The following is a 26,805-nucleotide window of genomic DNA, read 5'->3' on the forward strand; positions in this document are numbered from 1 at the left end:
GAGGACTCTCAGCTTTCAAGTCAAGCAAGGTCTAGTAAAATCGCGACATCAACATTAGCATTGTGACGTCACAACATTGAACCATTTTGACGTCTTACGTCAAACGGTATTACACTAGTGTAATATTGAAGTGAAAATATTACACTGCAGTATCTTCAACGGGCGAGTAATAACTCTTATTATCCATCTGGTGGAACACAAGTCCAGTCATATCACTTTTGCCTTACAACCGTTGTATCCGTATTTTATCGTTCGTGGCGTCAATAAACAATTGATCGTGACGTCAATGAAGAGTGTCGTCACACTTGCTTACAGGGTTTTACTGCAGAATTGTACATGTATAAAATAGATAATGAAGAAATTATTACACTCGAGCAGGTGTGTCATGACTTGTACGGAACGAGTGTGAAATTTTCTCGCGCGAGAGTCATGTGACAATTTTACTTGAGAAAATCTCTGCATCTCAGCTTTGATTGACAGTGATATTACGTGCGCTCACTAATCATTGTTGTCGAAATACTAGAGTTACCCCCCTTGGAGCACCTGTCAAAATGTAAACTTCCGGTCAATCTTTGTTCGTCTCACTTTCCCATGGCGGTGACTTTTAAGCTGACACATCACAGCGTGATCTAGCGATCTGGATTCGATTGAGTGTTCGTTCGTTCTACGCGTCTGATCATTACTGACATGTTACTCGAGGACAACGTTTAGGTGTGTTCTTTATTTTCATGTCCCTTTAATAATCGACTTACAGTAAAGTTGACAATGTTTCTGTCAATCGGTGTCGTAGACACAGCCTGACATTGGAGACACACCCCCTGTTATATGGTAGACTGCACCGAGCGCGTTTAACAGTGTTACATGTCGCCTGCACATTTAATCACTCGTCTTACAAGTACACATTTCAAATATCACCCGACCACATCATACCTCACTCTAAACATGCATTCAATAAACTAGAACAGGTATAAAAAAACCCCAATCAATCAATTCAATGAACTTATTACACTATTTCCAGTGTTGGAATATTTCCCTGGAGCAAATGGCGGAACTCTCTCATTAGTTCCATATGTCATTTCAGTGTAGTATAAGTAGTTAAATAAGTCTATGGGAATTATGTCCAGTGTTTGAATATAACTGGCATGGGTCTGTATATCTGTGGCCAGTTCTACCTTATACTACTTCAGATATTTTGGAAAGACTGTCGCCTGTATCCCCCCTTAACCAAATCCTAACTTTAATCCTAACCCTAACCCTCTTAATTTAATGCCAGTATGCACAATGTCATTTAAAAACTTATTTTGTGGCTTCTGGTAAAATCATATTACCTGAATGTATATAAAACTTTTCCCTTATTGGTAACATTTCAGAATAATGTGGGTGGAAGTCTTACTCATGTTTTGTTAATTACATATAATAATTTACAGTTGATATCGTATTTTATTATCAAGGCTGCAAACATTCACAAGTAGCAGTCGCCTCATGGAAGTCACTACAAACGCCAGACGTTTCATTCTCATGCCTATTTTACCAGTATATGAAACAAGACAAATTGGACCAGAAGTGATACTATGAGTATGCTAGCCACTGGTATAACCCTAATTCATCATTAATGAAGCATAGATCAACTTCTAGAATGCTGATCAAACAATTACATACATGTATAGCATCATTGTCATGCATATGTCATGAACACTAGTAACCTGAAACCTCTCTCAGGTTTGTTAGATATTAGGAACATTGTGACATGTCCCAGCTTGTAATGCACATGACGTGGTAAGTATTCTTCTGCATGCTTAAATGTTAAGGCTGCTGTGAATATGCTTCGGGTATTATCCTTTGGATTTACATCATGCAAAATATGTGATAAAAGTGCCTAGAACACCACCATCTTCAAAAACTGAATTGTGAAAGACGTCAATAAATAAGCAACATTTTTTTGTCATTCAGCTAATCAAAAATAAGTGAGATGTTTCAAAAGCACCTCAGAAAGAGCTAAGGGACTGTTCATAATTTATGTTTTTAAGGGGATGTCCCCACTATTGTATTGGTGACGATGAGGTGTGAGTGTCATCAATTTTGTTCACATGTACTTGTGGGGTCATCAATTTTGTACTTAAAAAAGATATGAAAAATTATGGGACATGCTTTTCAAAAAAATCATCATCATCACACATTCAGCTGCACGCATGCATGCACACATGCTTGTGAATATAAATAAAAATTTCTGTAGTAAAAACCTGAAAACATATCTTGAAAACTGCACAACACTCAAAAATAGATTTGTGGCAAGAAATAAAGGGAGGTAACTCCAACCTACTTATCAATTTGAGGAGAATAGAAATATTTAAAATTTGTTGTTCATTCTGTTGACCATCAACTCCACAGAATTTGTGGGTTGAAATCTGTGAATGAATCAAGTCCTGTCGCAGCCTTGAAACCTGAAAAATCTTGTTATTCACAGAATCTTGAAAGCTGTCACGTTAACCAGTGATGTAAGCAAGGCCAGTGTGGATATTTATGTGTTTCATAATCATGAGTTGATTTATCAGCTATGCCTCAATCATTTGTATCAAGTCCATCATGTAATATCAGCAGTGATCTCATGAACAAACAACAATGTTATGTTGCGGCGAGAATGTTTTGTTTTTTGAGACTGAACAGTTGTAATGAACAAGGGAGGTGAATGAGTGAGCCAAGTTTTTCATCACTTTTAGCAATATTCCAACAGTATCAAGGGACACCACAGATGGCTTTACACAATGTACCCATATGGAGAATAAAATCTAGACCTTCAGCTTGACAAGTGAACACTTTTTCCTCTAAGCTACTCCACTCATTTTCTAACAATCAACATAAAGTCAAAAGTATTAAGTGAGATGTGGTGAAGTGGGATTTTGTGTTGCACTTAAGAATTTTTTGCTCATATGACGACATACATGTGTATGTGTGACTGCTTGTACTAGCCCAGACTTAAGCTGGTTTTATAGTGCTAGCCCACTGAGATACCATGCCACAGTTAAGCATGAATACCCCACTCAGACACATGATACTGAACCCATGACCTTCAGCAGACACTCCAGGCCGACACTCTAAACAATACAGTATAGAGGCGGTTCAGAAGTAGTATGTCATAAAAACATGACATAATGGAAAAGAGGAGTGATTGAATTATGGGAGTATATGTCTGAACATAATTTAGGTATAGTCCAATGATACAGTCCTGAGATTTCTCTCAAGTCATGACATGATCTGTCATCATCTAAAGGGTTGATATCGCATGAATTTAGTTTTAAACTGCATTTAGCAATAGTCCAGCAATACATGGGGTGACATACCAGAAATAGGCTTCACACATTGTACCCATGTAGGGGAATCAAACTGGGGTCTTCAGCGTGACGAGTGAAACCTTTAACCGCTAAGCTACCCCACCGCCATTTATCTGAATTTCACTGATATGCCTACAAGATACTTTGTATTTGGAAGCTGACATTGTGTTTTCGTTCTGTTTTGTTGCAGATAGACTTTCCCAGAGTTTTATCATAAATTAACTATGACTGTGAGTGCTTGAAGGACTGGGTGTGCATCAGCAACCACTTGGACAGATGGACACCCTTGACACCCCTGACTATAGTCAATTTGAGACCATCAGCACTGACAGCAGCCCACAGCGGTTGGCAGGTGGACGGATGGAGAGAAGGTCTTTTGTGGAACCACCTGCTGATGACCAAGTGTACTATGTTTCAGATGACACATATGGAATATTTGCCAGTGTGAGTAACCATGATAACAGCTATTATGCTGAGTGATCAAAGCATGTGTGTTTCTTGTTTAACTGACACAGTCATTTCCAGTGATTGACAGTGACGTAAATCTGGACAAGATAATTCAGTGATTGATATTGTGAGCAAAGATTTAGTGTTTGAGTGAATATGTTTTTATGCTGGCAGTATCATTCTTTGAGTAAATATGTTTTTATACTAGCAATATCATTCTCATTACCCCCTTGTGGGGAATCGAAAGTGGGTCTTCAGTGTGACAAGCAATAGGTGGTGGTATAGTTTTGCTTTATGCAAACTCAGCAATATTCATGTTGTATGTGCTGTATCAAGACCAGATCACTGCTTCTGAAGGTCCAGGTCAGAATTGGTTTATGTCCAGACCTGTGAAGTTCCAGGTTAGAATTGTTTTGTGTCCAAACCTGTGAAGGTCCAGGTTAGAATTGTTTTGTGTCCAGACCTGTGAAGGTCCAGGTTAAAATTGTTTTGTGTCCAGACCTGTGAAGGTTCAGGTTAAAATTGTTTTGTGTCCAGACCTGTGAAGGTCCAGGTTAAAATTGTTTTGTGTCAAGACCTGTGAAGGTCCAGGTTAAAATTGTTTTGTGTCAAGACCTGTGAAGGTCCAGGTTAGAGCTGTTTTGTGTCCAGACCTGGGAAGGCCCAGGTTAGAGCTGTTTTGTGTCCAGACCTGTGAAGGTCCAGGTTAGATTTGTTTTGTGTCTGGACATGTGAAGGTCCAGGTTAGAACTGTTTTGTTCCCAGACCTGTGAAGGTCCATGTTAAAATTGTTTTGTGTCCAGACCTGTGAAGGTCCAGGTTAAAATTGTTTTGTGTCCAGACCTGTGAAGGCCCAGGTTAGAACTGTTTTGTGTCCAGACCTGTGAAGGTCCAGGTTAGAATTGTTTTGTTCCCAGACCTGTGAAGGTCCAGGTTAAAATTGTTTTGTGTCAAGACCTGTGAAGGCCCAGGTTAAAATTGTTTTGTGTCAAGACCTGTGAAGGTCCAGGTTAAAATTGTTTTGTGTCAAGACCTGTGAAGGTCCATGTTAAAATTGTTCTGTGTCCAGACCTGTGAATGCCCAGGTTAGAACTGTTTTGTGTCCAGACCTGTGAAGGTCCAGGTCAGAATTATTTTATGTCTTAACAGTCACCTATGTTTGTTGTAAGAGGCGACTAAAGGGATAGAGTGGTCAGACTCACTGACTTGGTTGGCACATCATCATAGGTATAAGATCAGTGCGCATGCTGTTGATCACTAGATTGTCTAGGCCAGCCTCGATTATTTTCAGACAGGTGGTATATAGTTGAAATATTCTTGTATGCAGCATTAAACAACACACAAAACTCTTTTTATGTATATACATGCTTTAGTATCCTTGTGTTAGACATGGATTTCATTGTGTTCTTGTGTTTAACCAACCACTGATAGCCTGGAAGTTATGTGAATAGGATAAATATCAGTTTCACAATTACATTTTAGTTTGTTCCTCAACACCAAACTTAGCACCAACCATTACAGCAAACATTTGTATAAGGAAGTTATACTAATAAGGTCACTAAAGATTTTCCCATGGTAACCATGAACAGGGAGCCAAGGATTTTGAATACAAGGAAGTTTGGAAGTTATTTTTCTCAAACTAAGTTTATTATCTGTTTTTCACAATGTTTAGTCAAAGAAAAGGTTTTAGCTAGTAGAGAATAGTGATACAGATAGGATGGAGATTTTGTTTTTGAAACCTCTTGTACTGGCTTTACCCCAAATGTTTTATTTCCAAAGAATTTCTCCAAAACCATTCAGTATTTCTTCATGAAACTTTATATAGATACTGTACATGCACTAAACTAGTCAAGTTTGCTACTGGCATTTTAATTTCATTCAAATTAAAAGTTAAAGGCACGTTGTCACACAACATTTCCCTAAAAATTCACAGTGGATTTATATAATGTTATAATATTATTATTGTAATATTATCAACCCACAGGGAAGCTACCGTATAATTTATTTTAAAAAAAAAAGATACATATTTACAGTCCATTAATAAATCACAAAGTTCAAATTAATTGGGTTTTTTTTCAGAATTTAAGCCTTAAAAATGAAGAGGTTGTTTAAAAAACTATCATTAAAATATTGACACAGTTCACAGTTTGTTATGAGGGAGGAGTGCAGAGAAAGGGACAGCCAGGTATTCAAGAAGGATGTGCACAAGTACCACCGAAGTTATTGATTCATTAACCTGTGCTGTGCCTTCTCCATCCTTAACTTCATCAAAATTCTCACAGTGTTGGTCAGGTGTTTTGATTATGTTTTGACATTTGTTCATTAGGTTTCGAGTGAGATTGCAATTCATCTGTCCACTTTTGAATCAGACAGACTGTTGCATGGTTTGGTGGTCGGGCTCTATGACTTTGGTGGCTGTGTGACATCATAACCTTACAAGTGTGTAATGTTGGTCCTTGCAGTCGATCACAGGATTGTTTGTTCTGGACAAGAATATTCTTAGGCATCTATTGCGCTGCTTCAATAGTGATAAATACTGTGTAAGTTTGCAAAAATGATGTTTTATAGGCTAGGAAAATGTATGTCTTTGTGATATCATTTTCCTTCCACTTTCGGAGGACAATGTCTGGAAAATATTTGTGGCTGTGCAGATTTCTGCGTTGGTCTGTTTGAGTGAATGAGTGAGTTGGGTTTTACATGCTTCTAGCAATATTCCAGCAATATCACGGTGAGAGACACCAGAAATGGGCTTCACACATAGTACCCATGTGGGGAATTGAATCTGAATCTTCTGTGTGATGAGTGAACGCTTTAACCACAAGGCGACCAGCCCTGGTCCGTTTGAAGAAAAGGGGACAACTAATATGACAAATTGTAAGACTTGGCTGTGCAGGAAAGGGCAGTCTCATGATACATTTCCTTAAAGTTAACTCTTTTTGAATAAACTGGAAAGAAAATCGGTCTCTTCATAGTCAAATCTCAGGCTTCTACGATGGTGTGTGACATGTGACAGGCTCACTGTGCTGAGCTTTGGGAACAATATTCACGCACACAAACATATGATGTCATTTTTTGAAAACTTTAGAACTATTAAACTGGTAGAAAAGCTTTTTGGGGGGGAAAATCAGTGTAAAACAGGTCAAATAACTTTTCCAGTGCTGACAACATGATATTTAAAACTTGCTGATAAAATGTATGTTTATGAGAGACTGTTGATGAAAAACAGGGTATTAGCTTGTTGCAGCCTAAGTGATCATCTTAAGTGTAGAACATATTGAAACTGCCAGGAAACAGGTGATCAGTTCATTGTTACTGTTGAGCCTTCTGTTTGGTGTCATTTGTGAATATAGGCAATATTGCTCTGAGGAGCCATGTGTTATTATGCCAGACTCAAGAAAACACAGTCACAGTTGAGGTACTTTATCATGGTATGTATAGAAGTCTTGAGTCTCAGACGTGTGACTTGTTTAGTATGTTTCACATGTGTAACTTGAAACTGCAGAATGCAGCATTATATTCAAAGCAGCTTGCACCAGTGATATGTTGATATTTACTGCTGAAAGAAAACCAACTTGCATCAGTGATATGTTGATATTTACTGTTGAAAGAATACTAACTTGCACCAGTGATATGTTGATATTTACTATTGAAAGAATACCGACTTGCACCAATGATATGTTGATATTTACCGTTGAATGAATACCAACTTGCACCAGTGATATGTTGATATTTACTATTGAAAGAATACTAACTTGCACCAGTGATGTGTTGCTATTTACTGTTGAAAGAATACCAACTTGCACCAGTGATATGTTGATATTTACTATTGAAAGAATACCAACTTGCACCAGTGATATGTTGATATTTACTGTTGAAAGAATACCAACTTGCACCAGTGATATGTTGATATTTACTATTGAAAGAATACCAACTTGCACCAGTGATATGTTGATATTTACTGTTGAAAGAATACCAACTTGCACCAGTGATATGTTGATATTTACTATTGAAAGAATACTAACTTGCACCAGTGATATGTTGATATTTACTGTTGAAAGAATACCAACTTGCACCAGTGATATGTTGATATTTACTGTTTAAAGAATACCAACTTGCACCAGTGATATGTTGATATTTACTATTGAAAGAATACTAACTTGCACCAGTGATATGTTGATATTTACTGTTGAAAGAATACCAACTTGCACCAGTGATATGTTGATATGTGATATGTTGATATTTACTGTTGAAAGAATACCAACTTGCACCAGTGATATGTTGATATTTACTGTTGAAAGAATACCAACTTGCACCAGTGATATGTTGATATTTACTGTTTAAAGAATACCAACTTGCACCAGTGATATGTTGATATTTACTGTTGAAAGAATACCAACTTGCACCAGTGATATGTTGATATTTACTGTTGAAAGAATATCAACTTGCACCAGTGATATGTTGATATTTACTATTGAAAGAATACCAACTTGCACCAGTGATATGTTGATATTTACTGTTTAAAGAATACCAACTTGCACCAGTGATATGTTTATATTTACTATTGAAAGAATACTAACTTGCACCAGTGATATGTTGATATTTACTGTTGAAAGAATACCAGCTTGCACCAGTGATATGTTGATATTTACTGTTGAAAGAATACCAACTTGCACCAGTGATATGTTGATATTTACTGTTGAAAGAATACAGACTTGCACCAGTGATATGTTGATATTTACTGTTGAAAGAATACTGACTTCTGCTGGAAAACAGAATGATAGGAGCTGACTGGGGACATTGTTTCAGATCACTGTGTGGACAGTGATTAAATGACATTCACTTTCGAGATGACAAAACTTTGTAGATGATCAACTTGTATATTTTAACGATGGCCATGTTTCAGTATAGATTCTTATGCCTTTTTCGAGCATATAGGTGAATGATGAGGTTTGGCAGTTTATGTACAAGATATATATACTTATGATGAAGAAATGACTACAATTTTTCTTGTCATGAAGTGTTATGAAGTAAGATAATAATCTTATCAGACTCAGAATAATTTTCTTCATGTTTTGAATCATCAGTCAGGGGTACGCCCACTAGGCTTGCCTCACTGAAATACTTGACTTGCCTCACCAATACACCAGCCTTGATTCACTGAGATACTAGGTTTTACTCATCGATGTGCAAAGGTTGGCAGTGATATATTGAAGGGATGACTCACTAATACACTAGGCTTGATTCACTGAGATACTAGGCTTTCCTCATCGATATGCAAAGGGTGGCAGTCATATATTGAAGGGATGACTCACCAATATACTAAGTTTGAATCCCTGAGATACTAGGGATAGCACACTGATATACAATGGGTGACTCACCAAATACACTGTTTGACTCATCGATATTCTAAGATAGCACACTGATATACAAAGAGTGACTCACCAAATATACTAAGTTTGACTCAGTGATATTCTAAGATAGCACACTGATATACAAAGAGTGACTCACCAAATATACTAAGTTTGACTCAGTGATATTCTAAGATAGCACACTGATATACAAAGAGTGACTCACCAAATATACTAAGTTTGACTCAGTGATATTCTAAGATAGCACACTGATATACAAAGAGTGACTCACCAAATATACTAAGTTTGACTCAGTGATATTCTAAGATAGCACACTGATATACAAAGAGTGACTCACCAAATATACTAAGTTTGACTCTCAGAGTATGTGATATGTATGTATGTCGATTATTTACAGTATGCCACCTTATAACTGGAATATTGCCGAGTGTGGCATAAAACTTATAAAACTCTGTCTCACTACAGAGGTGATAATTTTAAGTAAAATCTCTACTGTCCAGGGCCGAGACTACGAGCCTGTGTATGTCACTCACAAGTACACAGAGAAGGAAAAGGAAACTCTGGCATCCTTCGAGAGCCTGGATTATCTCCCCTCACACAGTTTTGTATTCAAACACTGGATCAAGAGACAGGTCATTACCAGGTAACCTTGCTTTGTTGAAGCTTATGTTTTTAAGCACCTTTCACAAGTTATACAGTGTGGAAACCTTCACAAATTTTAATGAAAGTTCTTCGTACGAATCACAAATGGATTTTCTTATGTTCAAAACATTCAGGCTTTAGGATACACACTTAATGGATAGGAAAAGCTATTAGTGGCCAATCATCATGTTTTAGATTTATTTGAACGTGAGAAAGTATTTTGTTGTAGCTGATTTTCTAAAAATTGCATATAAATTTATTGTCAGTGTTAAATCATTTCAAACTCCCAGCTGTCCTTCACATGTATAAACACCCGCAATAAGGTTCATAATTCTTTATGTGACTCCACCTCAGCTCTCACACAACCACAAACATGAAAATCTAAATGATGTGAAACCCCTCTCTAGAACACTGAGATCAATAACTGTCAGTTTGCTATTTACACATGACTGTTTAAGGTTGGAACTGGATCGCTGGCTCATGATGGGTATGATCGGTTTTGGAGTCGGTCTGATAGGCTTCCTGCTGCATCAGCTGATTGAGGAGGTGGCCAGGTTGAAGTGGGACACTATACAGGGCTTCCTGGATGTAAGTCATGCATCATACAGGGCTTCCTGGATGTAAGTCATGGATCATACAGGGCTTCCTGGACGCAAGTCATGAATCATACAGGGCTTCCTGTATGTAAGTCATGGATCATACAGGGCTTCCTGGTGTAAGTCATGGATCATACATGGCTTCCTGATGTAAGTCGTGGATCATACCGGCTTCCTGGTGTAAGTCATGGATCATACATGGCTTCCTGATGTAAGTCGTGGATCATACCGGCTTCCTGATGCAAGTCATGGATCATACATGGCTTCCTGATGTAAGTCGTGGATCATACCGACTTCCTGATGCAAGTCATGAATCATACATGGCTTCCTGATGTAAGTCGTGGATCATACCGGCTTCCTGATGCAAGTCATGGATCATACAGGGCTTTCTGGTGTAAGTCATGGATCATACAGGGCTTCCTGGTGTAAGTCATGGATCATACCGGCTTCCTGGTGTAAGTCATGGATCATACATGGCTTCCTGATGTAAGTCGTGGATCATACCGGCTTCCTGATGCAAGTCATGAATCATACAGGGCTTCCTGTATGTAAGTCATGGATCATACAGGGCTTCCTGGTGTAAGTCATGGATCATACATGGCTTCCTGATGTAAGTCGTGGATCATACCGGCTTCCTGATGTAAGTCATGGATCATACAGGGCTTTCTGGTGTAAGTCATGGATCATACAGGGCTTCCTGGCCCGATGATGGCCAGTTACCTGCTTGTTATATTTCTGGCTAACTTGTTTGTCATTTTGGCCTGAATCCCTTTTAAGTTTTCTCAAGCAAAAGTTGACCTGTCCAAGAACTGTTACATATTTATTTCACAAAAATGAAGGTGGATTGTCATGAGAGTATGTCATGAAGGTGGAATGTCATGAGAGTATGTCATGACATGAACTCAGCTGAGGTATATCTTCCATGTTGACTGAAGCCAGGAAATTTCCCTGACAATTTCCTTGGAGCTTTAGTTACCTTCTTCTCTTTTCTGTCTGAGTTATTAGAGCATATTGTTGATGTTTCAGGAAGATAAGATTGTGATTGCCTGGCTATTTGGAGTGGGCTACAGTATCCTGTTCATTGTCTTCAGTGCAGCAGTCGTTGTGGTGAGACAGACTTCCTGTAATGTTAATCCTAGATCAATATCAGTGATATGTCAAATCTTGTACAGTGGAAGCTCTCAAAAACAGTATCTGTCCAATCCAGTAGTTATCAACACCAGCATGAAATCATAATCCCATCTGTGACTTGAACATTTATCATCAGCTCTACAATCAAGCACATTGTCTAAACGGGATTATGTATTCAGTCTCAATGAGTTTTAGACAGCTTCCACTGTATTAGCGATGTTCATCATTTGTATGGAAACAACTGCATATCACCTTGAGTGTATGAGTAAAACAACTGCTGGTCAATTGTAACTTTAGAGTGGAAAAAGGAGCAAATCTTTTTAGGTAGGTGCAAATCTCATTGAATTTAAGTTATCTATCATTTTAACAAGGTATGAAACTCCCAGAAATTTTAGTCAGACCACAAGGCTGGCTTTGATGTAAAACATGCCAGCCCTGACCAAAACATGCCTGCCCGCAAAATGTCTTCATATTTGAGAATTTGAGAATCTGTCAGACTGTGTTGAAAATATCCCATCCTGGGTGGTCAGACAGGAAGGTATTTCGAACGCTGATTTTAATAATCGATCTTTTTGTTTTCACACTCATATTTTCAAAATAATCATAGCGTTCTAATTATATACCAATTTTTATGAATTGTGGTATGCCTTCTTCAGAGCTATTGTTTATCTCCCTCTAGTTCTGGAGACCAAGTGCAGGTGGCTCTGGCATCCCGGAAGTGACTGGCTTTCTGAATGGAACCAATATCAGACATATCTTCAACGTCCAGACAATGGTCGTCAAGTTCCTGTCATGTGTGGCGGCCATCGGTTGTGGGATGCCGGTAGGCCCCGAGGGTCCCATGATTCATTTAGGGTCAGTTACATGATGACTTTTCAAGAACAATGAAAGAAAATACAAGACAAATCATATGGCTAGCAACTTCTTGGTTTATTTTTGACAACAATTAGTTCCACACCAGCTTCTAGAATACCTTTGAAGAATCTCAGTGAAAGAAAAGGGTATCATATTCATTTTTCCTGCTTGCGAAAAGACATGTGGCTGTCATGAAGCCCATTTCAAGTGGAGTTTAATTGTTTAGTTGCTTTCTTCCATAAAAAGAATGTGTTATGGCAGGCCTTCTGGCTTCATGCTCTTTCCGTGGGTTTTTCAAATGTGCAAGGAAAAGATGGATTGTTAACAGGTATTAAGTAAAGCTATTAAGTAAAGTAAAGCTTTGAAACATGTTAAATCACTGAAAAGGATAACAAATTCTGAAATCTGTTGTGGGTTGTCTACAAGAAACCAATGCCAACATAAGCACCCTGTACTTTCCAGTTACCATTTTTGGCAAATTTCCAAATTAATAATTCAAACAATAATTGATCATGCAACTTTAAATTCCCCTTCAGGTAGCCCTGTCTTTCTGTCAAAATCATCTTTCTTTTGATCAAACACGAAATTCCCTGTAGGGTATCATATCAGAAAGCGCATGTATTTAAAATTTGCAAATCATGATCATGATGATGTGTCATTGCTACTAGACAGCAGTACAAGAATCTGTACCAAAACATTGCACTCAGAAAGTAAGAGACGTTGTTATCCATACATTTGTCGTCATTATACTTCCCAACTTCTGAAACACCACTCAAAGAAGTTATAGCCCACACTTCCTTGCAGATGATTCCTATTTCTTGAGAACACTGCTTTCAAATGCAGTGGAAACTTCATTGACATTGATCAGTGTCAAGGTGAAGGTGAAAGGTTTATGAAGTACTGGGTCCATGAACTTTAGGTCAGCTGTTTTTATCTGCAGTAGCTTCAAACCGACATTGGAAACATGTTCAGTTTTTTATCCTGAAGGACAGAACAATGTGGTAAAAAGACTGTCTGTTATCCTTCAGAGCTCTTGTTGGAGCAGGGATGAGTCAGGCCAGGTCAGAGACACTCAGGTTTAGACTGCCATTCTTCCAGCGGTTCCGGAACTCCGAGGACAGGTGAGACAGCACTTACTTCAGTTGACATTGAAGTGGGAGGTCGCCTGGTGGTTAAAGCATTCGCTTGTTGATGGATACAACATGTAAAGTCTATTTTTGATAAATTTATTGTTTTATTGCTAAGAACAGGTAACTCTCACTCACTCTCTCACTCACTCACTCCCTCAAACTCACTCAAACTCACTCACTTACCTATCCATCCAATAGTGAAGTACTATTAAACACAAATTTGTCTTCGAGTGAAAAGATCTTATGAGTATTATTATATGCTGTCTTTAGTAGAGTGTAGCAATAGTACATGCTGGGAACATCAGATACTGCTGCACTTTTGCTTTTTCTTTAAACTGATTCTTTGCCTTTTGTGTATTGGGATACTACGTAAGACTCAGGAATACACTACCACTTTCTAGTAAAATGGTCAAGTGTTTGTGAGTTTTCATCAAGATGTATATCTAACCAGTGTGGAGGATGATAGTATCATAACCAAGTTAAATGCATCATGATCAATATTTTGACAAGTGGGTGAGCGAGTGGAATGAACAAGAGTCAGTGAATTAGTGATTAGAGTTTTATGTTTTTAGCAATCTGGACTCTGCATCAGAGCTCACTTTTATATGGGCTTTTTGTTGGGAATCGAGGCCCAAGCTACCCCACATTTGTATTTTTTAGTTTTTATCTGTTTACTTGTAGTATACTCGTTACAATTAATCTTGACAGGAGAAACTTCATCTCTGCTGGTGCAGCTGCAGGGGTGTCATCGGCGTTCGGTGCCCCGGTAGGCGGGCTGTTGTTCGCGATGGAGGAGGTGTCATCGTTCTGGACCACGGCCCTGTCATGGCAGATCTTCTTCTGTTGTATGATCTCCACCTTCACCACCGACCTCTTCAACTCCGCCTTTGAGGGATTCAGCTACACCGGGGATTTTGGCGAATTTAAGCTGGAAAGATACATTCTGTTCAATGTGAGCACTTCCTGAGTACCTCAGTAATGTAACTGTATTTAATCTCATGGTCAAATAGCTCTGCAATGCTAAGGCACCCCCCAGGAAGATGATTAAGCTCAACTGGATGGTGAGGATTTATTACATAGTTAATCAGACACAAACATACATGTTAGCCAAAGGCACAGACAGAGGTGCAGACATGGACATATGTAGACAGAGTTGCAGAGTTGCAGAGACAGACATACTTACATACAGATACAGTTACAGACATACATGTAAGCCAGAGACACTGACACAGATATACAGACACACATGCAGACAAAGATGCAGACACAGACATACATAGACACAAACATGTAAACACAGACTCAGACATACAAACCACAGACACAGACATACATAGACACAGACATGTAAACCCAGACTCAAACATACAAACCACAGACATAGACATATATAGACAGGCACAGACAGACATGGATACAGATGCAGACACACGCATACATAGACACAGATGCAGACACACGCATACTTAGACACAGACATAAATACAGACTTAGACATAAAAAAAAGACTCAGACATACACAGACACAGAAATACATAAACACATAATACAAAAACACAGTCATAGAATTCATAGACATAGACACAGACAAAAACTTAGGAACATGCTTTTGCAGACACCACCATACACTGACACATACAAAGACCCACAGATATATACAGGCATATGCAGAGAGACACAAAAATAAATAGACACGGTCACAAACACTCACAAACAAACATATGTAGACACAGATGCAGTGTCACAAACAAGCAGACAGACACAAACACACCAACAAACACACAAGACAGGCAGACTGAGATAGACAGACAAAGAACTACAGAAACATGGAAAAAGATGTCAGTATACAAGTTCAATACAGTAAGATCCCAGATATTTGGACACATTTGTTTTTGCGTAAATCGTCTGGATAACTAAACATCTGGATATCTGGATTTCTCTTATCTAGTCTTCATTGTTGAAACGGTAGCAAGCCTTCACTTCTTGGTTGAAATCAACTTCAAAACAGCATGTCGTTTGGATTTTGCCAATTACAGTTAATTCAGTGTCAGATAAGTCTATACTTATCACCAACAGTACCCTGCTGATGGTTCATTAATCTGGATTAGGAGACCTTGTCTCATGTCAAAACATATGGACACTCGTATGTCACTTCACAGTAGATCACAGCTTCATGCGGATAAGTGATTAAATATTTGTGTTGATTTAGAAGATTCATTTGTAAAATTTAACAAGTGGAAATGGAATATCCGTTTAAGACAGTCACTTTTACAGCATAAGAGACTGGTTTTTATTGAGAATTGACAGTAAGATGAGATTTCCGGATATTTGATGCCCGGATGTCACACTGTATCTCAAACCCGGTGGATCCTCCCTCACTGGGTGGGTAGTAGTTTTCACAGTCAGATATCCTATCTGTTCCAGATCAGCAAAGGTGTAAACGTCAACATTCTCATGTTCATCCCTACCGTCGTCATCGGCATCATTGGTGGCCTCACTGGCGCTCTCTTCACCATCATCAACCTCAAGATCACTCGCAGTCGGAAGAGACTGCTGTCAAGGATTGGCAAAAGTTGGGGACAGAAAACCTTCAGGCTTGTGGAGCCTGCAGTGATAATGGTGGGTCCATCAGATGCGCGCCCTGAAGTACTGGGGCCGTTCCATCACTATGACAGCATTGTAATTAATACCTTTATGCCTCCATGGCTTTGTTTTTTGAGGCAACATGATCCCCACTTGATCTCCATTCGATCTCCTCAAAACATAGCACAGAATTGTTTTACTCATGTGAATGTTTTTATCAGTTTGCTGCTTATTGTGTCATTCTATGAAAATCAGGCCCAAGAGGCTAGGCAGTAGGATGTGAGCATTTTATTGTTATTGAATGGATTACCATAGTGTATGGCAATTCTCCTTCGTTTGATTTTATGTGTATAAGTAGCTGACATCTCAGTCGTTTACATATTACACCACCCTGAACTGTCAGTGGTATCAAATGTCATCTCATTACATATGGATTTTACTTATTTACATAATGTTTTGTGATCCAACAGTTTGTTTGAAAGTTTTGTGGCATTCAGTGACATTCTCACCTGATATGCTTAGTCTTAGTCCTTAAGAAATAGTTAATAGTTAATAGTCCTTAAGAAACAGACTAAATCTTTAAAATGGAGCCTAAGAAAAATGGGAGAATTCAGCAAGACCTCATAGGAGGTTACAATATCCCCTTTTAGGTTGAAGAAAGGGGAAATAACCTGGAGACCGGGGAGAGATAACCTGGAGACAGGGGAGATAACCTGGAGACAGGAGAGATAATTTAGAGGATGACTGTCAGTGATGGTGTCTGTTTCAGGTTATTGTGACAACAGTGGTGCTGTTTCTGCCATCAGCCTTCTCCTGCTCCTCCTACAGATGTATAGAGGGGGCTGCTGGCCCAGTTGTGTAAGTGTCTAGAGAGGCTACTGGCCCAGTTGTGTAAGTGTATAGAGGTGGCTGCTGGCCCAGTTGTGTAAGTGTATAGAAGTGGCTGCTGGCCCAGTTGTGTAAGTGTCTAGAGGGGGCTGCTACCCCAGTTGTGTAAGTGTATAGAGGTGGCTGCTGGCCCAGTTGTGTAAGTGTACAGAAGGGGCTACTGGCCCAGTTGTGTAAGTGTCTAGAGGGGGCTACTGGCCCAGTTGTGTAAGTGTCTAGAGGTGGCTGCTGGCCCAGTTGTGTAAGTGTCTAGAGGTGGCTGCTGGCCCAGTTGTGTAAGTGTCTAGGGGTGGCTGCTGGCCCAGTTGTGTCAGTGTCTAGAGGGGGCTGCTGACCCAGTTGTGTAAGTGTATAGAGGGGGTCCTGGCTCAGTTGTGTAAGGAAGACCATCAACAGACTAAGGTGTTGTATCTCAGTGACCTAGATATTTTAAACTTGCATATGTCTTATCCATTGATACCAAAGCTGCAGCCACCAACACACAAGTATATGGCTAGATTATTGTTAGCATGTTTGTTTTGTTGACAGTTCAGGCTGTTTAAATGACACTCGGAATGCCCTACACATCGAGCCCGCAGTAATGACCTACACCTGTGTCCAGGGTCAGAGTTGGCAGGTTAACGAGACCACCTGGCACACCAACGGTACTTACAATGAATGTGAGTAGGCTTATTGGTTATACATTGTATGTCAAAAATGAAGTTCTACGGTTCTCTGGAAATGATTTTCTATTATGTGGTGAACAGATGATGCCTTCTGCCAATGAGCTGGTTGTCCTAGACTCCATACATGGAAACCATGGCAACACTGACAATATGAGCAGTCAGGAGTGAGTTAGTGAGTTAGTGAGTTTAGTTTTAAGCTGCTTCTAGCAATATTCCAGCAATATCACAGCAGGGGACACCAGAAATGGGCATCAGACATTGTACCCATATGGTGCATCAAACCCAGTCTTCGGTATAACTAGCAAATGACTTAACCACTAGGCTACACCACTGCCCATCAGTCTAAGTAAACTTTTTCTCCATACATTTCGTTACACCTCACTACTGAGTCTAACAAAAAATAGTAGGAGGTTTCATCAGGTAACCTATGACCGTCAGTAGTGGAGTGTAACGAAAAGTGCTGAGAAAAAGATTACTTAGACTGACTGCGCCTGGGAGTTCTAGATTTAAGTATTCATATATAACATATCAAAAGACACAAGGGTTTTCATACTTGTATACTCAGTAGTCAGTCTTCCAGCTTTTTCAAGGTGATGCATGTGGGCGAGCCTAGTGGTTAAAGCACGCTGACGTCCTGGGTTCGATTCCCCACATGGGTACATTTCTGAGGTCCCTCTTGAAAAATTGCTGGAATATTGCTAAAATCGGCGTTATACTGAACTAACTCAGTTGCAACTGTTTGGGGATGTTAGCCATAATAACCAGCATCTCGAGTGTGAAACCTACAGCTTGTCAGATGATTGTCATGGTAACCACTGTACTCCCAAGACATACTGCATGATGAAACTGAAAGGACATCACCTGTGAAAGCCAGTTTGGGATGATGTGATGTCCTGTCGCTGAAATCATGGTCAACATTGTGTTATACCCAACACTGTCACTGAATCAGCTGAGTGTGCTGTCTAGGCTTATGTGGTGGTGTGTGTGTAACTGTACACCAACTTATACAGAAGCGGGTACACTACACGTGATATAATATGTATTTATCCAACACTTTATTTATTCTGGAATATTATTTTCCTTCAGTGGCCTCCCTGTTGTTTGGGACTCTGGAGACTGCCGTGAAGCATCTGTTTTCTCGAGGGACCCATGTCCAATTCGGCTATGCCACGCTGTTTACCGCCTTCCCCTACTTCTTCCTGGCTGTGTGCTGGTCTTCTGGAACCTCTGTGTCCTGTGGCATGCTGGTCCCCATGTTGTAAGTATCTGGTCCCCATGTTGTAAGTATCTGGTCCCCATGTTGTAAGTAGCTGGTCCCCATGTTGTAAGTAGCTGGTCCCCATGTTGTTGCATTTGACATATTTATCAATCATTATTATGTGTTATGTGTGATCTGATAAAAATATTATCAGATCGCAGAATGATGTTGGTAACCTCGTGTGAGGTTGCAGTGTTAAGCAGTATGCACTTACTGACATGCTCTTCTTTCAGGTTGATAGGATCCTTATATGGTCGTATAGTTGGCATTGCCATGGTGTCCATGTTTGGAATCCACTCTGAGACCAGCGGTTACTGGGCATGGATGGATCCAGGAGTCTTTGCCCTCATTGGCGCTGCTTCCTTCTTTGGGGGTGTGTCCAGACTGACACTGGCGGTCACTGTCATCATGGTGAGTGTACATGGTCAGATCATGAAATGAAGAAAGGATACGGAGGAAATGATACCAGCCCCAGGTTATTACATTGGTGGAGTGAATGTTGGACCAACATTGGTGGAGTGAATGTTGGACCAACATTGGTGGAGTGAATGTTGGACCAACATTGGTGGAGTGAATGTTGGACCAACAACATTGGTGGAGTGAATGTTGTACCACTGTTGGAGTGAAGGAATGCTGTTTAGTGGCTTTTCTGGTATTTTTGAACAAGGAGATCAGGTATGGTGCTTGGAATTGTTTGACAATTACTGGCAGAAAATAAACGTGTAGGATAAATACGTGGACAGGAAGTAAACGTGTGTAGGAAGTAAATGTCATGAAGATATCTGCTAACTCTCTTATATTAAAGAGTTATCACTCTTTCAAAGGGGCAGAATACCATGAGGATCACAAGCCTTCAGAGATGTGGTTGTCTGTAGGTTATAGAATTCAAAGGCCTGGGTTTGATTCCTGACATGGGTGTGAGATGAGATGATCATTTAGGGGTCCTCTTCCATGTTTATGATGAAATGTCCCAGAATTCCTTAGTTGTTATTATTATGTTACGTCTACATGTATTAAACAAGGACTTCACACAGCTCTGAATTAATAATAGTCTTTTTCGTTGCATTCAGTCATGAACTGAAAAAACGATATGCAAACTGTATGAATCAGTGAAGTTATTAACAATGAAGTCTATATGGCAGGTAGTACAGGATGTTATGAGTCATAATATCCCTATCCTTTGTATGAAGTGCATTTAAGTTTTCAGATCAAGCTGATCATAATGATTAGGTGCTTGAAAAGCCTCATGTTCTTTAATGTGAAACAGTAAATTACGTACTACTTTGCTAGTAAGTGACTTTTCATGGTGGATTGGGATTGTGTTTCCAGATGGAGTTGACAAATGATGTCCAGGTTCTACTCCCAGTCATGGTGGCGGTGATGGTGTCCAAGTGGGTTGGAGATTTCTTCACCCATCCTATCTTCCATGCCCACCTTGAGCTGAAGTGTATTCCCTTCCTTGACACAGAGCCTAGGGTCATGAATGAAGGGAAACTGTACGTGAACCACAGATACTGGTGACATTGTTTCAGTAATCCTTGCTATATGCTATATAGGTGCTATATCCCAACAAACTTATTACCTATGTTTCAGCATTTAGCTGCATGTGTTATGTGGATCTTATTTCCCTGCCAACTTGTTACTGACGTGTCACCTCTCAGTTAGATGTTTTATGTGGATGATAATTCCCTACCAACTTCTACCGATGTTTCACCCTTCAGTTAGATGTGTTATAGGGATGGTATTTCCCTACTGACTTGTTACCTTTGTTTCATCATTCAGCAGCATGTGTTATGTGGATAATATTTCTCTACCAGCTTATTACCTACGTTTCAACCCTCAACTGGATTTCTTATCTGGTTTACATTCCCTACCTACGAGTTGTCTTTATTTACAGCTTTCATCCAAAGGGGATGATTTTCCCCTACCAACATGATATCTTTGTTTCCATCCTTATCTGAATTGGTAAATGATATTCCCCTACCTACTGGTTATTTTTATTGACAACCTATAGATGAATCTTCTGTGTGTATGATATTCTATATGACTTCTGTTTTTCAGCCTCCAACTGGATCTGTTCTGTGCCCGAGACATCATGTCGTCTCCCGTGGTGTCCGTCCACCAAGTGGAATCAGTAGCCTCACTGGCTGAAATGTTGCTTAGCAACTCCCATGGTGGGTTCCCAGTGGTTAAAAGGGACAGGAACAATGAAGAAGTTTTCTTTGGATTAATTACAAGGTAAATGTTTGTTGCCTTTGCGCTTTTGTTTGTTTGTTTGTTTGTTGTTCTAATGCTGCATTTGGGAATATACAACACTATTCATTTAAGGTTGCTGCATGATGTTTCTTTGTGGTTAATACATTGGTGCTCCTAGGCAGTACTCTCTGTTAAGGTATTGTTTCTCTTGAACACTTTACCAAGAAAAAGTTCCAAGACTAAATTTTTGCTTCTCAGAACTTTCCATGTCATAGATATAATACATGATTGAATTAAAAGAGAATGTTGAATATCCACATTTATATATTCCAACTGAAGCTAATGTTTTATACAACTTTGAAGATTTTCAGTAAAGAATTTTCAACTTCCTCAGATAGCAATACTGAATGTGCACAACTCATGCATAGATATGTACCCTTGTTAGCCTGGTGGGTAAGGCTTTGACTTATGGTACTAATACCCTGGTTTGATTCCAGCTTCTTATATTTATCTCACTGTGACATCTGTATCATATGTCGAGAGCAGAGTATATGTAGCACAGTGGTTAAAGGGGCAGGATAAAAAAGGATGGCCCATAGAATCATCATTCCCTATTGTCATATATTATAAAAGGTCACTTAATCTGCATTGAGTCAAGTAAACTAAGGTGAAGCAAATCTGTCAGGTGTCAGTGTGATCTCATGTTTTCTGTAACGGAGAAGTAGGGTAGGCCAGTGGTTAAAGCAATCGCTCGTCGTGTCACAGACCCAGGTTCAGTTCCCCTCTTGGGTATAATATGTGAAGCCCATTTCTGGTGTCCCCTTCCATGATATTCCTGGAATATTGTTAAACTACTCACTCATTCATGTTTTTGATGTCTGCAGGATTGAACTGACGGTGCTCCTCATGCATGAGGAGTTGTTTCAGGCAGATGCCCACACAGATTTCCATGAGGGCTCTGATATCACTTGGGTTGATTATGAGAAGGTAAGTAGACAATAAGGATCGGACAGTCACTTCCTGTTGGAAGGATGACCATTTCTTGCGATGACAACCATTTTTCAAAATTTCTTTATCTCGGAGTCGACTTACTCAAGGCAATTTCAGTATGTGCCATGACCACTGTAACTTCGATGAAGAGAAACATTTTTTGTGGACAGAAAACTTCTTTATTGCAACAGATGCAACATTTCACCATTATCAAGCAAAAGGTCTCATCCACTGCATTAAAGAAGTTGTCTATCCAGAAAAAGTGTTCCCCTTCATCATGCTAGCTTCTAACTGCCACTTAAAGTAACTCCAATAACTGAACACAAGTTTACAATAATCACAGTTCTGTAATTATTTTGTGACGCTGGACTTTTCATTCTTGCACATGTTTACAAATGACCAGATGGAGTGATTTTTGACTCATATACTCATATTGAGTTCATATACTTTTGGAAGTGTAATCCAGGTTTGCATATGATTCATTTGTTATTTAAATTATTCATAAAACTGAAAAACTGAATTTTTGAAAAACTTGTTTATGAACTTGAATGTAAATGGTAGACTGATGAACCTGAGACATGATGTGAGATACTTTACGTCACTGATAATGTAACCGAGGTGAGCTATGGTGCCTTGCAGTCCTTATGCAGTCCGTAAGAATGATTCCATGCTGGGATTGTTTGTTTCCAGCTCCTGTTGGAGAGGTTGCCCAAATCAGAAGATGTAGTGAAGACATTCAGTAGATACCATGATGACCCTAAATACAGAGATTTGTTTCTCAACCTGGTAGGTGGCGCTGTCAACCCATAGATCAACTGGAGACAATTAAACGCTGGGGTATAGGTCTGAAAACGTTTTGTCTGACCTCTATGAAACTCCTGGCCTTTAATTTATGCCAGTGTGGCGTTTCACAAAGCAGTTATTTCGCTACGACTCTTTTATTTCCTATACTTAAACAAAGAGTAAGGACAGTCAAAACGCTAAAGTCACTTTGTGAAACAGGACCCAGATTGCTTTTGTCCACAAAATTCACCCTGTTGTAGTTCAAGTTTCATGCATATCGTTGTGTATTTCGTCTACTATATATGCAGATTACACATTGTCACTGCTGAACTAAGACTAAGACTGAACTAACAGAATGTAAGACTACAGTACTGAAGAATATTTTCCTGACTGCTAATCTGATGTGAATTTCATCATCACTGGTACTCAGATATTTTTCATTTTCCAAAGTTAGACATATTTTTATAAACTATACTACTACTACTAATGGTAATATAGAAATAATTTTTGAAGTAAGTGTTGATATAACATATATTACATTATTATTCAGGGTTATCACAGTGTTTTCTGACATCAGAATGGCAGTTTGTATTACATGTAGATTTGTTACATAGGTTTTGCCAGTATGCAAGTAAAAATTGTCACATTTAATACAGTAGTAACAACCAAAGTTTCTAAAACAGATATGATACTTGAAGATTAACGTTATACATTTACATCTGAGCAAATCTGTGTTCACAGAACCCTTACATCAACCAATCAGCTCTCTCAGTCCAGGAGAAGTTCTCGCTACATCGTACATACATCGTATTGCGGACACTGGGCATGCGCCACCTGGTGGTGACAGATGCAATGAACAGGGTTGTTGGCTTCATCACACGGAAAGACTTGATGGGTTTCAGTATTGAGGAGAAACTGAACTCTGTCATGGAGAAACAGATCGAGATGCAGGAGCGTCTTCTCCAGGAACCACATGGCACAGAATCAATTTCATAACAACCTGCCATGATGAGGATAAAAGCAATACATCTGATGCATAACCATTTATAGTGAAGGCAGGTGATCATTATGTCTGTGGGATTGTCCAAAGAAATATTAAAGTTTTTGTTTAACTTCTTTAGAGTAATGTATATTTACATGGAGGTCAGTGATATTTATGTCGATCAATAATGTGCCGGTAATATTTGGGTCATAATGACCTTCACTTTTGTGATTTCATAGTGACAGAAGTCATGGTGAAAGTGACCTTGACCTTTGTATTGATTTCATGAGGCCAGTAAGAGACTGAGATCTTTTATTGGTTTCATTTTGCACATTTTGGAAATAGTGAGAAATGCACAACTCATCCAATAACGAATCTTTGATAAATATTGTGTGAAAGTGATTACATGTGAATGTCAGAGCAATCAAAATGGCCAAGTTATTATGACTGTCAACATGAATCATCTCTCTTTACTGCCATCATTCCAAAATCTGACTCCCAATGTTTTTATAGATCACATTGCTCAAAGTACAGCTGGATCATTATGCTGACAGTCTTATGTAGAGTTATATCCCTTGGTTCCTAGGATCAGCAAATGGTTGACTTGGATCAAGATTTACTCTGATGATAATTCACTGTCTTTCACCTCAATACCAGAGGTGCAAGCCATTTTTATTATCATTATTGTTGTTTTAATTTTGTTAGTGTCTTACAGTGTGGTTGCATGAAATATATGAAGGACTTGTGCCAATGTCACGGCTGCCTTTCACAATCCCTGATTTTCACCCCCTGTGGCTGTGGCTCATTTTGAAGGGAAGCTATTTAAACATACTCAGAGTAACAAATTAAAAATCAATGGAAAATTCAAGCGTTCCTGTAATATTTCCAGTTTTCATCACCAGCTTTAAATGGCACTGTGGTGATGAAAATATATTGATGAAATGCTTGAATTTTCATGTGATCCTTTATTTATTTCTCTCAGTATATGTTATCATTCCTTTGTTAAACTCATTTTCTGCTGCATCAAAAATTATTAAAGGTAATATCCTATGAGTTGTGGCCTGGGAAAGATAAAATATGATTATACAACTACAACTTACCATGCAGATGATGAATCTTAATTTTCAATATCAATTTTGATGCCAAAGCATGAAATGTTTTCATAATTGTCAGAAACTGATTTGTTGGCACTTGCGCACATGCTCCTCGAACACCTGGCTGTCCCTTTCTCTGCAGCCCTCCCTTGTAACCCAAATGGACTATACCAGAATAGTAGCAGTGTCCATTTTTGTGAGGTCACGCCTCTCTCATTAAAGGTATGAAACCTTTATGATGTCAGTGTGTTGTCGCTGTGAGGAAGTTGTTCAAAGTTGTTTTGTTGTTATGTGCAATATGACTGTTATTCTCATGTTGTTACTCAGTTGTTCATGTGTCTCAGTCTTCTGCCAGAGATGTCCAGCAAGAAAGGTTTTCTGTCGCTTTTCAAGCTCACTTGTCAAACCATTACTTCTCTTCAGTGGGATGAAATGAAAAGTAACGAGCTCAGTTTATTTCAGTTTTCAAGTGTGTAATTAGTGGAAGGAACATGAAAACACAGAGAGCTAGTGGAAGACGCGAAGGACTGTCAGTGACTGATAAGTGAGATGAAGATTCAGACAGTAGTGTGGAACATAATGAAGCTTTATAGTTTGTTACAGTGTTGTATAAGGTTCCACTGAAGATGGTTTGATGGTGTTATGCGTGGTAACCAAAGGTATTGCACTGGTTTGCAAAGCATTATAATTTATTTCCATTGCAGCTATGTATCATAAAAGAAGTCTCATAAGAGAAGTCTCATTACATCTCCATGGCGATGTCTCCTTTGGGAGTGTGGCTGACTGAACATTGTTGAGGAATATATTCCCTTGTATTTTGTTCTTATTTCCACTGTACAGGATGTTGTATGATAGTTATCTCCCCTTGTACATATTGTGTTATAATAGAACTGCCATGATGTGTTCTAAGCACCGGCGGCCATATCTGTATATGGTTCTGTAGGAACGGTAAGTGACTTAATGCTAGAAAGTTCATTATCAGCAGAATAATATAAGAGAACAGGAAATGTTATAAACAGTTTCATTTTGCTTAAATTTACATTTTCATTTTGATAAATGAACAAAGCTGCTTGTTTCCATTTGAACATGTATAAAACAATATGTTCCTGGGCTGATGAACAGTTATTATTGAGTCATTATGCATTGGTTTGTCTTGTTATCTGCTGTTGGATTTTGTTGAGATTCACATTTTTCTCATTGATAAATGAGCAGAGTGATTTGTTTTCATTTAAGTAAACTTTAAAACAATATATCAGTGGGCTTAAACAACAACAGTTTAATTAGGAATTCTTTTACAGTGGTTTTGAATACGAAAGCAAGTGGAAAGTTCTTTGTTTTGAAAAGTGCTACATGGTCAGCAACTCTATGAAATTTATACAGATATGTAGAACTATATACGTTTTTACTACTGCATTAAAACAGTAGTTGATTCTCCTCCATACTGGATTTAAAGTGCTTAAATTACAGATTTTGTTTTCCAACCAGAGGGTATTTGGCGTTCTGTACTTACAATTAGGAAAACCTGAACAACAAACTTGATATTTACAAGATGTTATTTTTATATGATTAAATAAACTTATTGCAAAAACATTGTTATGTTGAAATGTCTAGTGTTTAGATTCAAACTGGACACAGGAGAACAGTTACGCATGATAACATGTTTTCTCTGAATTGAGATCCTTTGTGAATAAAGTTTCTCATGTAGAATTTCGTGTAGATCTGTCAACAACTGCTGCTGCTGCAACCTTTCTCGTAGACAGCTCTTTATCCAAGAGACAGTGGTCCATTGGTCACAGTTGCTTCCCTTAGTTGTTACAAGATCCGCTTACAAATGTTCACATCCCAGAGACACACACTTATTATGTGG

The 26,805-nt window shown here is 38.9% G+C and overlaps 1 protein-coding gene across 1 annotated transcript; it reads left to right on the forward strand.

The window, feature by feature from the left end:
- The first annotated feature begins 567 nt into the window (after positions 1-567).
- LOC137258303 (chloride channel protein B-like) lies at positions 568-26,526 on the forward strand. The gene is made up of 18 exons (XM_067795940.1): positions 568-711; positions 3,520-3,773; positions 9,646-9,788; positions 10,246-10,375; positions 11,410-11,490; positions 12,194-12,369; positions 13,398-13,490; positions 14,208-14,451; positions 15,924-16,118; positions 16,852-16,940; positions 17,499-17,629; positions 18,722-18,893; positions 19,127-19,304; positions 20,223-20,389; positions 20,955-21,131; positions 21,974-22,076; positions 22,770-22,865; positions 23,604-26,526. The coding sequence occupies exons 2-18, from the start codon at positions 3,606-3,608 to the stop codon at positions 23,856-23,858; spliced, it is 2,598 nt and encodes an 865-aa protein (XP_067652041.1). The 5' UTR covers positions 568-711; positions 3,520-3,605; the 3' UTR covers positions 23,859-26,526.
- Positions 26,527-26,805: the final 279 nt, after the last annotated feature.

Source organism: Haliotis asinina, chromosome 12 (assembly GCF_037392515.1).
Source record: "Haliotis asinina isolate JCU_RB_2024 chromosome 12, JCU_Hal_asi_v2, whole genome shotgun sequence".
In the NCBI taxonomy this organism is placed as follows: Eukaryota; Metazoa; Mollusca; class Gastropoda; order Lepetellida; family Haliotidae; genus Haliotis; species Haliotis asinina.